General features: G+C 37.1%; 1 protein-coding gene across 5 annotated transcripts in view; it reads right to left on the bottom strand.

The window, feature by feature from the left end:
* LOC131791409 (uncharacterized) overlaps positions 1-14,703 on the bottom strand; it is a 34,743-nt gene extending 20,040 nt beyond the window's left edge. Inside the window, exons 1-15 of one of the 5 annotated variants that reach the window (XM_066171739.1) lie at positions 14,351-14,703; positions 10,696-10,738; positions 9,512-9,669; positions 9,312-9,399; positions 6,901-8,311; positions 6,317-6,419; positions 6,121-6,200; positions 5,528-5,747; positions 4,806-4,891; positions 4,471-4,584; positions 3,289-3,375; positions 2,577-2,666; positions 1,988-2,044; positions 1,240-1,374; positions 733-811 (exon numbers count right to left, since the gene is read on the bottom strand). In XM_066171739.1, coding sequence (XP_066027836.1) covers positions 733-811; positions 1,240-1,374; positions 1,988-2,044; positions 2,577-2,666; positions 3,289-3,375; positions 4,471-4,584; positions 4,806-4,891; positions 5,528-5,747; positions 6,121-6,200; positions 6,317-6,419; positions 6,901-8,311; positions 9,312-9,399; positions 9,512-9,669; positions 10,696-10,738; positions 14,351-14,404 — 2,805 coding nt within the window. In that variant the 5' untranslated portion in view covers positions 14,405-14,703. Of the gene's footprint in view, positions 1-732; positions 812-1,239; positions 1,375-1,987; positions 2,045-2,576; positions 2,667-3,288; positions 3,376-4,470; positions 4,585-4,805; positions 4,892-5,527; positions 5,748-6,120; positions 6,201-6,316; positions 6,420-6,900; positions 8,312-9,311; positions 9,400-9,511; positions 9,673-10,695; positions 10,739-12,459; positions 12,601-14,350 lie in introns of those variants that run through there. The other 4 variants (XM_059108750.2, XM_066171738.1, XM_066171741.1 and 1 more) reach the window with 4 other exon arrangements.
* Positions 14,704-15,672: the final 969 nt, after the last annotated feature.

The following is a 15,672-nucleotide window of genomic DNA, read 5'->3' on the forward strand; positions in this document are numbered from 1 at the left end:
ATCTGTGCAGAATAAAGAATAAAGAAAAACATTTCAGCCTTCGCCAATTTGAAAGAGATGGTAGTTCGTGCAGATGTACAAAAACTGGAGCTCTCAGTTCATAGCCATTTATAAACACCACCAAATGTCCAAATAGGAAAAAATTTCAATAGAATGACTCGTGCCGGCAAGTTTGTTCTAAACCACAACTAAAACTGGTTTTCTCCAGAGAAATTTTTAAAAGCGTGTTGAGCACAATGCGAAATGGCATTGGCTTTTCGTCACTCTGCTCTGTCTTAAAAAAAAAACTCGCGCACGGCAACCTCCTAAACTAAACCAAAACCAACCGCGAGTACATGTTGATCGCCCGCGTTTTTTCACACTCCAGGCAGTTTGGTTTTTTTTCATTTTGTGTTCCAATTGGCTCCCTGTGTTATTTCCCTTCGTCCCAACCAATCAGATTCATAACTAAAACCAACCGCGACTACATGTGGATCACCCGCGTTTTCTTACGCTTCAGGCGGTTTGGTTGTTTTCAATTTCTGTTCCAATTGGGAAATTTTCCTTCGTCCCAAATGGCCATTTTTTTTAAATTGGTATTTATTTATTTTACACCAGAGTTATTAAGCGGTATTGCGTTAAATTCATCAGGCTAGTTCTAGATCTTAACCTGTAAATGACACCAAAAAGAACAAAAAACTGCAAAACGAATCCTTAATACAACACGTTTTCCCATATCACCTCTCTTCATACCTTTTTGGCCAAGGCCTTACACAGATGTCGATGAATAACCTTCCTCCTGTACCGCAAAAACCACAACTTGAATATCTTCCTGAAGATGAAGAAAAAAATATCTGAAGGTATTAGACTGCACCATCGTTCTTAAAATCAGCCTTCTCCGCCTCTGAAAGCTTAAAATCAACAGTGAAACTTTCAACTAGACGTCGTAGGTAATTCTGCACTGCACTGGTTTTACTGTATTTTGCTATAATACTGGTCAAAAAAAAAAAAAAAAAGGAAAAAAAAAACACGCTACCCTCTCAACCAATCAAATTGACAAATTGACAACTAAAACCAATCACTCGTGTTTTCCCGCGCTTGAAGCAGTTTGTTTGTTATTACGCTGAATTCTCATTGGCTACTTGTGATATTTTCCGTTATTCTGATTGGCTGCTGCGATAACTTTCCATTTGGTTTTATGCCACGCAGTCATAGGCTGAGCACAAACAAAAAGCCCATCGTTCTCTAGTCTCGGCTTACCTCTGAAGTCCGTTTTTGTAACGCCTATCCGCTTGCCGGTTCATAAGCCGGATTTTCCAGTGATGAAAAGATAGCTTGACCAACTTGTGACGATGATATTCCTTGCACATGCTCTGGAACCTCAGCCGAATAATCCTGTAAGGACACAGAATAATAACAAAATCATTAACAAACCAGCAGTTTTTTTTAGTTAATGAATTTTTTCTAGGCATTGTGTACAGTTGCAACTTTGCATGGTTTTTAGAGAATTACTACAGATCGTGCAATTTCTGGAGTGAAAACTACAGGCGCCTAATATGTTTTTCAAACTTCCATTTTTTCGATTGTTGACAAATGTTGACACAATTTGTAATCAAGCGTCGAGAGGATTTCATTGGTTTTGCTTTTTTACACCCTTTGATTGGTCAAGAAAACTGACGTTGGCCTCTCGATCATCCATTCAAAAGCAGAGCTACAACCAATCGCGGCGTGGCCACTCTCGTTTTCCCGCGCTTAGTTATTGAGTTGTTTATTCTTCCAGCGAATTCTACATGTAATTGGCTCCTTGTAATGCTCATTCTTGTTCTAATTGGCTACTGTAATTGCTTAAGCTGTGGTTTTGCCGAACACATGCGAGAAGCGCTAAAATATTGTCCATAAAGTTGGCTTTGCACCTTTGCTTCAATCGCTCTAATCGTTGAGGCATACTGATACGAAGACATTGCCGGTTTTTTCGGTTAAGCATTTTTGTGGAGTTTGTTTAACTTACTTGGCATATTGAGTCCAGTTCTTCCAGCAATAGAAAGCTTTTACTAGTACGCGTTTCCTTGAAAAATGAAAAGGAATATAATTTAATTTACACAAATGCTACGGATGAAATAATCAAAGCCAAAAAAAAAAGTAATAAAAAACCTAATAAAAGTTGAAATGTTCTTCACAATCAATTTGGGAAAAACGAAGACGAAAAACATTTTCAAACACCTTCTATCTTTACCGTTATTCTGTTCCACAACAAAATTCCTTGCACAGATATCAATTTTTTAAAATGATGTCAAACGAAATCCGGGATAACATTTGTTTTGTTTTACTTCGTTCTGTGATTGGTCCAGAAAACTCGCGCCACTCTCTCAACCAATCAGATGCAAAACTAAAACCAATCGCGACTTGGTCGCCCGCGTTTTCCCGCGCTTTTGGCGGTTTGGTTGTTTTTACTTTATGCTCATTGGCTATTAAAGATATTTTTGCCCTTTCTCCTGATTGGCCATCGTGATTACTTTGGTTTTGGCTCTGAGACACTCAGTGGAAGGGCGTTCTAATCTCATAACTGCAAGAGTACAATGATTCTACACGCAGCTTACGATTTCAAACTGTCTGCGACAACTGCTTTGTCCGTGTTTTCCTTCCAAAGGGTAAATAATCTGGCCTGTAAATGTTCTTCATAGTGTACTCTGAGAAGTGAACAGACAAGGACCAAGTTCGTTACATTATAAAGTATCGCACATAAAATAACAATTGTTCAGTGTACAATAAAAGAACAGTGTGGGGAACTTGCACACTGATGTTAGGGTGTAAACGAGGTTTCTGTGACTATTATGGCGTAAACGTATAATTAATCCCTTCTTTTTGGCAAAGTCCGTCGCGCGAGTTAAAAATAGGTCAACGAAGAAAACAAATTGACGCTGGCGCGCCGCGCGAAACCCTGTGAGTTAGGCGCATTTACTCCCGGAGTTCCGCGCAGTGCGATAACTTTTTTTTCGCGGATGTTACCTTCCTTATTTTTTATTTGCGCGACGGCCCTCGCCGAAAAGGAGTGACTGTTTGTCGTCTAGTAAGGCATTTGACCCCGAAATAGAAATGCCCCGGAAGGTTTTAGATTTTAATCGTATCAGATTCGCTCAGACCTTTTCTTTTCTTTGTTCTTCTCTGGTAAAAAATATTTACCGTCTCTTTCTATTCCATTAATCTGCGCTTTTTTATCATAAGTTTTAAGTCTACTTTGAAAATTGATAGTTCTCAAATCCTTGTTAGGCCATCCTTTAAAAACTATGTCTTCGTTTTCTTTTAGTTTACCTGGCAACTTCTTTCAGCCTTGTTTTAACCACTCTCTGTGAAGCGTACAATCTCCAGCTGTGCCAGCTCCTTGTCAGTAAACCGATTCTGGTCAGAAAAAACAGTCCTTGAAAGTTAATCCTGATGTGTTTGAACTTGTGAGAACTGTGAGCATTTGAAAATATGCTTGAACGAGATCCCGAAAACGACGAAAATGTAGTTTGAATTTCCCAGTTAATACGAAGTAAATCTTCTTCAGCTAATTCCATTTCCCGGTGTAAATATTGATTTGCTTGAGTAATGACCAGAATTAAACAAATTATTGTTTAAATTACAAAAGTAGTGAATTTCGCCAGAAGGTTCAGCAAGCCACAAGCGCGTTCACTCGAAACATTTTGGATCATCGCATTGAACATGCGAATGTTAAATTTAAGACTTCTTTTTCGTCTTTTTCAATTCAGAATGCTTGAAGTAGTATAGAACACAAATCAGATCTTTGTTCTTGTTCAAAAGGAACCGTGCCTCGTGTGTTAATTACGTGTTATGAATTTTTTCACAGCCCCAACAAATACGATTATCATTATATTGCTAAATTCGTTGATAACACCTGTTGCATATCAAACATGCTCATAAACTAAGAATCTCTGATCATAATTCGCCAATTTTGATAAATTAGGCACTTTTAGGAAACACAGTTAAAAACTGAGGCATTTTGGTGGTCTAGATTTCTTTGTTCTTAACTTTCTTACTCATAAATTTCAAAACGTATACATTAAAATAATGTACGCAAAACAAAATTGCCAAAAGTACTGTGCAGTTGGACAGGACGCTAAATCGTTGAAATCCATCTGGAAATTTTAAATCATATGATAACCTGATTTATACATGCATTCTGATTAGTTCTTACTTACGATCTATCGGGGGACAGAAGAAGCATGGAAGCATAGATGACGACATACAAAACAAATAGATTTATATTGCTGTGGTTTTGTGCGGTAATAGAATCACAGTGGACGTCAAAATGTGGTCAGAATGAAGTGACACACCTTGCTGCGCTTCATGTGCCACTTTTTTTTCTTACCAAAATTTGACGTCCACTGTGTTCAATTACTAAACAGACGCATAGTAACATGGAATCTATTTATCAATTAGCTAATAAATACATAATTTTTGTACAATAAACAGTGCAAATTTGATCCATACTTGTAGTGTAAAGAAGCCACTCCATTCTTCTGCTCCATATCACACTTAATCTTCCATTTAATATAGTTTCTTGACAACATGTGCCTGTCAGCCATCTGTTCCATCATTGCGCCCCTTGATTATAAGAGAAAAAAAAAGCTTTTAATTTGAAAACTTTCATGTAGCTGCAGATTCTTTTTAGTGGTTCAGGATGTTGTTTGTATCCTTTGCTCACTGCTCGGAAAAATACTACGTAACTCGCAAGAAACCTGCGCGTATTTTACGTTAACCTATCAAATAAGGTGTATATAAACCACTAGACTTTATTACTTGTCATGTAGAGAAAAGATTGTTACCTGTTTTGATCCATTTTGAACAAGTGCCACTTGTCAAACGCTTCTCGCAGTCGATCGGTCACTTTCGTTTGCACAGCCTTTTGCCACTAAATGAAGATTTAAAGAAAAAATTATGTAAATGAAGATCCCGGCCCTTAACATAAATCTACTGTATGCTCCTTTCAACTCCATCTACCCTTTGTCAACACGTTACAGGCTTTAAAATACGCGATGATATTTTACGCGTTCACAGTGAGAGAAATGTGCACATTTTCTATCTTGAAAATCTCCAAAATTACTGTGAAGATTTGCAACCTTAAAATCATTATAATATTGTTAGGCTCACACTTTTCACCAAGTTACCATAAATTAAACAACCATCCGACAATTTCCTTAAAATACATAGAAAATATATCTTCCATCTACTAACTTGTGATAATTTTGTGCTAAGAGCGATTTTCAATTGCGTCGAAATTAGTCTGAGATAGCATAGGATTTGCCTTATTTCTCTCTGTGATTGGTTCAGAAAACTCGCGCCACTCTCTCATCCAATCAGATTCAAATCTTTAAAAATCAATCGCGACTTGGTCACCCACGTTTTCCCGCGCTTCGGGCAGTTTGCTTTTATTTACTTTGACTTCTTATTGGCTCTTAAAGTTTCCTTTCTTCTGATTGGTTTTTGTAATTTCTTGGTTTTGGCTCGAAATGCGGTCTCCTACAAGTACATTGTAACTTTTCCACACCTTTAGCCAGTACTTGGCCGTAATCCTGGCTCTAGCCCTCGTCTGGACCTCCGAGACGGACTGTTTATGCTGACTCACAGCAAATCGCAGGGCACTCAATCCTTTCTGTAGCATGAGCTTTCTTCGCAGTTTGTCTGCTTTTTCCAGCTGAACAGTCCTGGCATTTCTCCATGCTTCAAAATACTTATGTTGCGTCTCTGTTTGCCAGAACGTGACCGCACTGTTAAAAGAATGATGCAAAAAATTACCAAACGCAATCTATACTCCCTTCAACGTTTTGACCAACATTCTGAAGCTGTATGCATTCATGCAGTTGTGCTTGTACAACGTAGACGTTATTCCTGTTTAGCAAACTACCCTTAACCAATACCTGAATTAGTGGGTTTGAAAAAACCCTTATCACCTGGAGTGTGTCACAAAGAGCTAGCCAATGCTCAGACCAGATTTATGTTCTACATGCACGATAAACAATACTTGCAGGTGGTACCCTGTTATTTTTACCCCTGTGGCCGACATATTACCTTGCAGGGGCTGTCGACATCTCAGGCACCTTACTCATCTACTGTTAATAAGTTTAACAATTTATCAAATACCTTTGTAATTTGACGTCATCCTCTTGTTTGATCAGCCTTTTCAGCCTTGTCTTCTGGTACCAGCGTCGAAAAAGGCGACCCTTCAAATTACATGCCAATGGTAAACATAATATCTAACAGATTATGCTCGATGGAAACTGTTTAATTTAATACATTACGCTTGGGTAAAAAATTTACAATGTATAATGTTAGCTACCTTGAGCAGCAGCTCCTGATAAGAATTTGGACTGGACGTTCGAGAGGCCCAGAGAGCAGAGGAAATTCTCTGTGATGTACCCACTGAAAATGAGTTTCTCAAGCTAGAAAATAATTAAAAGGCACATTAAAGAAACTTACTTTTACAAACCTGAAAATACATATATTAGGCAAGGTTACATTGTAATTTCATGTCATTTACAAGAATTTGCTTCCAGTAAAATAAAATTAGCTTGCAGGTAAACCTCATCTTAAGAGCTGCAAGAAGCACGATTCTCCGCCCGAGGAAAGATTTGAGACGAGTCGAGGAGAGGTTTGCGGAGGGTCTGGCACTAATTATAAGGTGCAAACCTCTCACTGGCTTATGTTACTCAAGGCTTCATACTTTCCCGCGGGCGAAGAACGCTCGTGACAAAGGGCGCTCGTAGGCTGAACTATAAAACAAACATTTCTACTTCTTGAGCTCGGGTTTTCAGTAAGAATCAGAGTAGAAGGAAAAAGTTTGGGAGTAGTTAGAGAATGGAGACTTACAAGAGCGATAAAAATACAAAGAGCTTTCAAACTCAAAATTCAATTATGCACTACCTGAGATCCTGTAGGAGATTTCCTCTTTTATCCAAGTAATCGTCAAGTGAGTGTTCTCTTTTACTGCTTTTATCAAAGTGAGTGAACCTGTAAGGCGGTGAATTATCTGGACTTGACTTCACACTTCCGCTGCTTAACAACTCCTCAATTGTGAGACTGTCGTCTCCGCTACGTCCACTCGACATTAGGCTTGGCCTTGAGCTCAGATCCACTTTACTGTTTGTTTGCTGTAAGAATGATTTCCCTGCTGATCTGAGTGAAGATCTAGACAAAACTTTATTTCCACTGAATCCCAAACTGACATTTGATTGTCTGGACGGTGAGGCTAAATTCCTGGAGAGATTTGATTCAAACAAGTTGTGTTCACCATACAGAGACAAAAGCCGAACTGAGTGTGAACTCCGTTGTGAATTGCAGTGATCTGAACTTTGGTTCGTACATGTATCTCTGGTGGGAGGGGAGGGTGGGAGAGCCACATCATAGGGGTCACCATAACTGCTATTTCCCTTACTCAGACCGTTCCTTTCTGCCACCGTAGTCTCTAGTCTTGGTTTCTGATCAAAGCTTCTCTTCACTGCATTGTTTTGTACTCCAGATTCAACGAAGTTTTGGCCAAGGCGTCCACTCAACACCACGTTGCTCTGTACGGTGTGCTCTTGCTGCACAGGGAAGCCATTCTGAGCATGTCCTTCCTTGGGTCTGCTGTTTATCAACTGCTCATTTCTATCTTCTTTACCAGAAGAATATGTTTTGCTCAGTTTATCAGTGCCCTTAACAGAATTTGCGAATGAAACCGATTTGGGAGAATGCTCTTTCTTGAATGTACTTCCTGGAACATCCTTCTGTTTGTCCCTCCTAATCAGGGCATCTCTTGATCGCTGCATAAATTTATTTGCAAGAATTTCCTGAGAACTGGAACCTCCTGAATAGCTTCCATTCGATGGGTAACTCCTCTTAAGTCTTTCCAAATAGTTGGCATTTTCACTTTTATCAACGCCACCATGACCATTTCGTCCTGTTTTGTGCACAGAAACCTCGGATGGAACAACAAGAATGTCTGGGTGGCCTTTCATTGAAGCTTTACTTGACAAACTTGAAGAATTGGGGTTAGTAACATGTGCATCCTGGCCTCCATTCTGATGAAGCCCTTCAAATCTAGTCTCTCTTCTGTGTTTACCATTAAGCATCAAGTCAGAATGTCTGTAAAATAAACTTCCATCAAATGCCTTGGTTGAGGTGATCACATCCTGAACACCACTTGTGGTACTGATCCCACATGCTGTACTTTCTGAAGTTTGATTACCGTTCTGAGGCGCAGTCTCTTGTGACAGTAGTTGATTTACTGAGTCTTCCATTGCCAAGCTAAATGGATTGCCGACCTCAGTGTCTAGCAATGTGTGCACTCGATGAGCTGAAGAAGTGCAAACAAAAAGAAGGCATTGTAACACGTAGCAGAGCAAGTCTTCACCGAACCCAAGAGGGTCAGCAACCTGTGACAGACACTATTCCTGTCTCTGTCTACCAAGAGTATTGCTACATTGGCCCCTGCATTTTGTCAGGCTTCCAAGAAAGATCACTGCTTAGCATTTTTATTATCCAGCTGCGCTAAGTGGGGTATAAATAACGCGCGAATCGAGTACAAATATCCTGCGTTATTTTGTACTGTAAAAATAAACTGTTTCACCGGTCGGTTGCGGGTTTTGCTTCTCTATCTGCTTCGCTTTACCCACTTTTTAAGAAATGCTCATGAAATAAAGTAATTGGATAATAAATAACTTAGTACATGTTTTGGTGTGTAGTATCGCTGAGTATTAAGTTTTTACTCAGTGTATTTTGACGTGCCCTATAGACTCGTCAAAATACGGCACAACTCGTAAAAATACTCAGTGATACTACGCACCAAAGCGTCTAAAAATATATACATATTCCAGGTAAAGAGAGAATTATGATGGTAGAGTGTCTTGCCCACAAGCACAACACAATGACGCTGGTTTTCTCACTGGACTGGATCAAACTGTCTAAGCTCAAGAACTGGTTGGGATCACTTTGTTGTCTTCTTGAGCAAGACACTTACAGGTCTGTTATTAAAAAATGTAATAGAAGTATGAGCTGAAATGAATAATGCTTCAGTAGCCATCAAGGCAAGTTGCAAAGCAAATGCCCTTCTAGGAGGGAAGGGTCTAAGGGGCATGCTCCTCCATAAAATTTTTAAATTTGAAACTCATTGAGTTAGATGATTTTCAGCATTCTTGGACATCTGAGTAGCACTGAGTAACAGCTTACTTGACTCTTCAACAGCCAGGGCCAAGAAAAGCTGCGGCAGTTAAAGTGGCTACCTACGCAGGGCTGATAGCACTTAATGTGTCTCTGTTAACTATTGTGCATGATTTAACAATTTTATAGCAATGTACCTTTTGCAGTAGCATGGTAAGGAGGTCTGGACACCATGTGAGAAGGTATCATGTGTTCTGAAGGATGAACTGACCTATGGAAAGAGTCCTGAAAAGCAACACCAAAAACTGTAACAATAGTATTAGAGTACTATATTTTAAACAAGAAATTGGAATGAAATGAGAGCAAAACAACACAAGCAACACATGACTGTACAAACCTCACTAACCTTTAAAGTATCTGGCAAATCATAAAAAGAGAAATCAGACCATTCTTCATCTGAGCTCTCTTTGCTGGATTGATATGGGCACTTCTCATCAGTTATTGGAAGATCCTGTATTGAGGCTTTGTGGCAATGCTCATGAGGGAAATCATGAACTGCTGTCGAAATGAGATAAGTGATTATTTTGTATAATAAGCTCAATGATGCTCCCATTTTGATTGGTTCTTACAAGTATGATCTATTGGTGGACAGATGCATAGGTGACATCATCATTGACAATATTTTTGCTTCCTTATTGTATAAAACAAAAAGATTATATGTTGCTGTGGTTTTGTATAGTCTGTGATAGATCACAGAAGATATCAAAGTGTGTTGAGAACATCAGTGACCACTTTTTTGTTCTTGCCACATTTTGACATCACCTGTGATCTGAACAGACACGTCATGACTTTGTCAAAGAGTCTATTTGTAAAATAGAGCTAAATGTCACCTGCCGGAAAAATCTATAGAGCAGTTATCATTATAACAGCAGCAACATATAACAATTTAGAAGAAGAGCAATCTGCCATAATACTTGAAAATAGTGCACCCATGCACTCAGAAACTAAACTTAGTTGGCTCACAGGCCATCAACAGGTTTATACACCTTTATGTTAGAAAACTCCCAGATGATTGGCTGACTGTCCCAGATTTTGCTAATACTTATTTATCAGGAGGTCCCTAGACATTGTAACCAGTACTTTTTTCCAATATTGACTTTAACTATTGACTCAAGGATTAACTGGAGCTAAAACCATATCCGATGTCCCTGACAGTGAAACTTGATGTTTCTATATACAAGTATGGTGAATGATTGCTGATCATCACAGAACTCTGGGATTCCTCAGGAAAATAGAGACATTCCAGATTTCCCTGTTGAGTTTTCATTAGTAGGAAAAATCTGAGATGGTCAGGAAACAGTAAAATCCTCAATTTTCCTGTATGAAAACCAGCCTGAAAAGTCAAGGCATACATGCACACAATGTACATGTGCAAGCTGCCAGGTTTTGTTTGAGAGTTGCACTTTGATGATTTTGCTGTGCAAGTTTCAACATTTTTGAAGTGTTTTTTCTGACTTTGTAGGTGTCTGTTGTAAATGTTCACAAAATGCAAAATACATCCATCATGAATTGCATTCATACCTCTCTTTCTAAGGAAATCCAGTTTAGTGTCTTTAGAGCCATTCTGCAGGAAAAAAAAAAACATCTTAAATAACTTAATGAAGCAATGAGATTATGATTGCTTTAACCCTTTAACTCCCATGAGTGACCAAGACAGAATTTCTCTTTACAGTATTAATACAATATCAACCAGATAAGTGATGAGAACAAAGAAAAATATCAATTTGGGGATAATTAGTTGATCTAATACTAAATTCTCCGAACTAACATTATAATAATTGTATGGTTGACAACCAGGAGAGTTAAACATTTGTTTTGGGAGTTACAGGGTTGACAGATCATATTTTCCTCAATAGGCAGAGAAGTAGAGACTATATCATTACACATAAGAAGGTTGAAACACAACATCTATCACTTTTGTACATCACAGCAAATATTTCAAGTTCTTAGTTACAGGAATCAATTGAAGTAAACTACAGCTGTATGTAAATTTTAGAGTAGCTCAGAATCATTAAAGATTTCATGTCTTTATTTACTTACTGTAATACACTTTTATGCTAGCATTCAAATGCATGCAACCAACAGACTGATACTAGAGTTTTACTCCAAAATACAGGAACAAACAAACACATACATCATCCATTCACATTCACAAAAACACTATCGACATTTGCGTCATGGTTGCAACATCTACAAATATCACGTCATGCATAAGAAAAGAGTACAAACCAGACAGTGTTGATAACTTGTTGCCCAGGATACAAATACACATATCAAACAAGATGACTGCTAAGTTAATTTAAGCTGATACTAGATATGCAAGATTTTTCTGGCAATAAATCTGCCTTTGGAAATTTGTTTTACAGGATCAACATCTGTAAATGTTTTTCTAAATTGGTGAATCAAAGTTGTTGTTGATAACTTAATACAGTGTTATGCTCAAAGAAAACTTTACTTGAAAAATATGTAATGCATGTCAAAATATAAATCAAGGCCAAACTAATATTTCTATGTTTCTCATAAGCTGTAGTAAATTCAGTGAAACAAATTTTTTTGAATCTCCTTTTGAGCTTATAGGAATAAAAAATTCATTTGGTTTTGAGCTATTGGAAGGTAACAAAAATCCCTTGGTTCACATGTATCTTGAGAAGGAAACCAGATTTGATCTGCATTATCAGAAGATTTGACAAACCAAGTGTAGGTAAAATTACAAATCTACTGTATTAATCAGTGCTCTTTAAAGTTCACTAGTAATGCCTGTGATCCTTAAAATCAAAAATACATTAACACACGTGAATGCAAGTGGATACTACTCTACACAAAACAGCTGAGTTCAACACCCCTTGCTTCTCTTATAAAAATTGCCATAGATCTTACTGTACTGCATTCTGAACATATAAGTGTACAAAGTCATGTAGATTATTCAATCTTAGCAGAGTACAATAATAAGTTAAGCTTCATAATGAAACTGCTTCATGATCAGGAAATTTAAGCTACAAAGTCTTGCCACAATATGGTTCAATAGGTTTCAGTAACACAAATCAGCATGAAGGTTAAGCAGTACAATCATGTGAACATGAAACAAGCTGACAATTTGTAATGTTTTCATAGATTAAGAGGGCTCCAGAAATAACCCTTAAGTTAAACAGATATACCATGAAATCTTAGAGATGATTTTGAACAACTTCCTAGCCTAACAAGCCACACTAAATGTATACAAATTGCCAAACAAAAATTGATTTCAGCTGTTCCATTACTGTACAGAGAACAAAGAAACAAACTCACCAAATACTACCATTTTAAAATTAGAAGACCAGGTCACTTTTTTCCCATGTATAGATATCAATTGCTATTTAAATTATGCAGTGATGGTAAGATTGGTCGAGATAAATGTTATGTTCTTGATTATTTAAGTCACAGTGGAAGCCATTGATTACAGTGTTCTAAAACTCATTTGCAACCCAAATTATCAAAGACAAAAAAACCTGATATTGACTCTCCATTAAAAGTTGTGACAGCTTGATGAAAACTTGTCATATATGAAATAAGACAGAACAGAACACTGTCACGTTTTGTTTCTGCAGTTGGGGTACATTAAGATTTAACTAGACAATGTTCATTTGTAGGCCTTGAAGAAATTTAGAAATCTTGATAACACATTTTCCTGTGACAAAGTTAAATGAACTGTGAAATAACTGCTATTCAGATAAATTTATCAATTAAGTAGATGCATTGTGAAACTCTTAGCTGTTGATACATGGGTTTTGTATAAATTAGCACTGTTTGTACTACAAAATTCCTGAATCACCAATCAATACAGCATAATGTTTGCTTGGTTACAGCTCACAAAAAAAATCTACACAAACTATTTGATGAGATAAAGCAAAAGTTTACTGCAATACTCATTGTGGATTGGACGACTTAATTTCAAAGATGCTACATAACCAAACTCAAACAAAAAATGACAACAAAAAATTAAAATTGTCCAGCACTATCAGGTCAAAGTGCCATGTACAAACTTTTTTTTTAAAATTTACTTCTTATATTTGATGTCTGATGATGTCAAAGGATAAATCTCTCTACAAATATATGAAGTAATTTCCTTCTGATGAAGACTGATAGAATTTTGGGTAGAGAAAATCAAAGAGCAATTACATACAATGTAATCTTTTAATGTTAATTAAAATATTTCTTCCAGTGATCCACCAAAATAACAACCTTAATGATTTTTTTTAATTAGGAAATCCTGAACATGTACTGTATACAAATGAAATACACTAGTAATATCACAAATTAGCATACTTTTCCTGAGAATTGTAAAATAACTTCCTGCTAATCCTGTATATATGGAGAAGTAAAAAATGTTATAATCCTAAAAAATTTAAGGAGATAATTTAAATTTATGAAATTAAAACAGGAGGGTGATAGATTTCATAAAACTGTTTCATTTTCTATAAATATGTTTTTTATGAGTGTTTTAAAGTTTAAATGCTCTTTATGCACGATAAAGAGAATGTCAAATGCGATTCTTCTTCGAAAACATTACAATAAAATTACCTTAAAAACTTGATTTTTTAAAATAACTTTTGAACGAATTCACATTTTAAAAATATTTCATTCGAGTCCAAATCAATCAAGCCGAAACAACTTCATACACCAACTACAAACTGCTTTTCACGATAAAATTTACTTCAAATAATTAAATATGCGGGGCGATATGTTATAATTACGATTTGGGTGACTGAAGTTTTTTTTTGATTCGTGCGCCAGCTGGCGGTCAAAATCATATTAAATGAACTTCTAACAGCGCTCGAGAAAGCTCAATTAAGAAGGAAGTAAACAAAAATTACCTTCATCGAACGATGAATACTAATTACAGCCATGGAAGCTGGAAAATATCGATGAACGTAACTTTTGACTACATTTAATCCATGATGCGAGTGATCTATCACTGATCATTTGACTTTCAACTGAAGTTTGTAACCAATTCGAATCCGTGGAAACACCTCTTGATGGAAAAAAACTATAAATGATTCATGTCATTAAATTACATTTAGCGCGACAATTTCAAGACTCATTTTTTAAGAACACCAAATTGATTTGGTGCTCTTAACAAAAGAGCGCTGCTACAGCGCTCTTCCTTGCCAACCAGCTAGTAGAAAAATCATGATCTTACCTTCGATTCGAGTCCTTTCTCTCGTCTTCGATTAGCGATAGAGTTGTTGTCCATTGAAAAGTAAAGCACTGGCTACGTCAAATATACCACCATCGTGTCCTGTCCTACGCACAAGGAGTAGAAGAAACAACTTCGTGATGACGCATTCTAAAGATCTAACTTTCGATACTCTCCCCTATCTGTCTTTGCTTTGCGAAAATTCTAAACCCTGGATAAGAGCTTGAAATCAAAAGGGCGCAAATTGCAATTTACTCCGCCATTCACGCCAAATGACTTCTTTCCACGAGGATCACAAAAGCCTGAAAAGGTTGTTATTTCAGACACAATGCACTCAGCACAGCGTGAAACATGGCGTCCCTTTGTTGGAAAAACAAACGAATGGTGCTGAATTCGAAATAGACAATGGCGGGAAATTGTTACTATGGTTTCGAACAAAGAATTTCCTGATGCGGAACAGTCTTTACAAAGCCATCAAGATATAAGCAGCTTTTTGCATTTCCTTAAACAGCTTTGCATTAAAAATCTTTGCATATTTTGTATGAGGTGTAAATGTTTTCCATGTTATTAATAAATGATTAGACATTCCAAATGTTTTCGTCATTTAGTCAGCACGGGCAAACTGGTATAGGACAAAACTGGTTATTAGTTGAATAAATCAAATGATAGGCCTTTCTAAAGATATACTGGATTCTTAGGTTTTGTTATTGGTGTTGTTTTTTTAATCGATCAAAAATAAGGCTGTCTCGAGGAAAAAACGCCGTAAAAGCTTTTCACGTTCCTTCTTTGCTGATATCTGATGTAAAATTTTGTTTCATAAGAAAATGAATTGTCGTGGACTCGTGGGTGCTTTCGAAAGAGAGAAAGAAAATAGCATTAGCGTGGATTTGAAAAACCAGGTTATGGCAAATCATCGCATGTCTGTATTGACGCCTTAAATACTCAGCAGAACTGTAAGGAAATAGACAGTAGTTACAACCGAAATACTTCAAAAGCATCTTGATCTGAAACCCTAAACTGAGTGGCATGAATTGATGACACATCGAAGCTTGTAATGTCGCTTCCAAGCGTTTAAACGCCCTTTTACATGATTATAAAGAATTTGGCCCAAAAGAGACAATAAATAAATAAAAAAACTTCAGACAGCAGATATCTCATACGAATGAGGACAGCGCCAAATCTTGGCACTGAGGCTGTCATCATTAGATATCAATTGAATGAGGCAATTGTTGTTTTTATAGCATGTCATTGTTGTCACGTTATCATTGTGGTGTCAAACAACTGTAGACACAGAGACGCATGCGCTCTCGATAGTTAAAAAACTC

The sequence above is a fragment of the Pocillopora verrucosa genome, chromosome 9, assembly GCF_036669915.1.
Source record: "Pocillopora verrucosa isolate sample1 chromosome 9, ASM3666991v2, whole genome shotgun sequence".
Classification (NCBI taxonomy): Eukaryota; Metazoa; Cnidaria; class Anthozoa; order Scleractinia; family Pocilloporidae; genus Pocillopora; species Pocillopora verrucosa.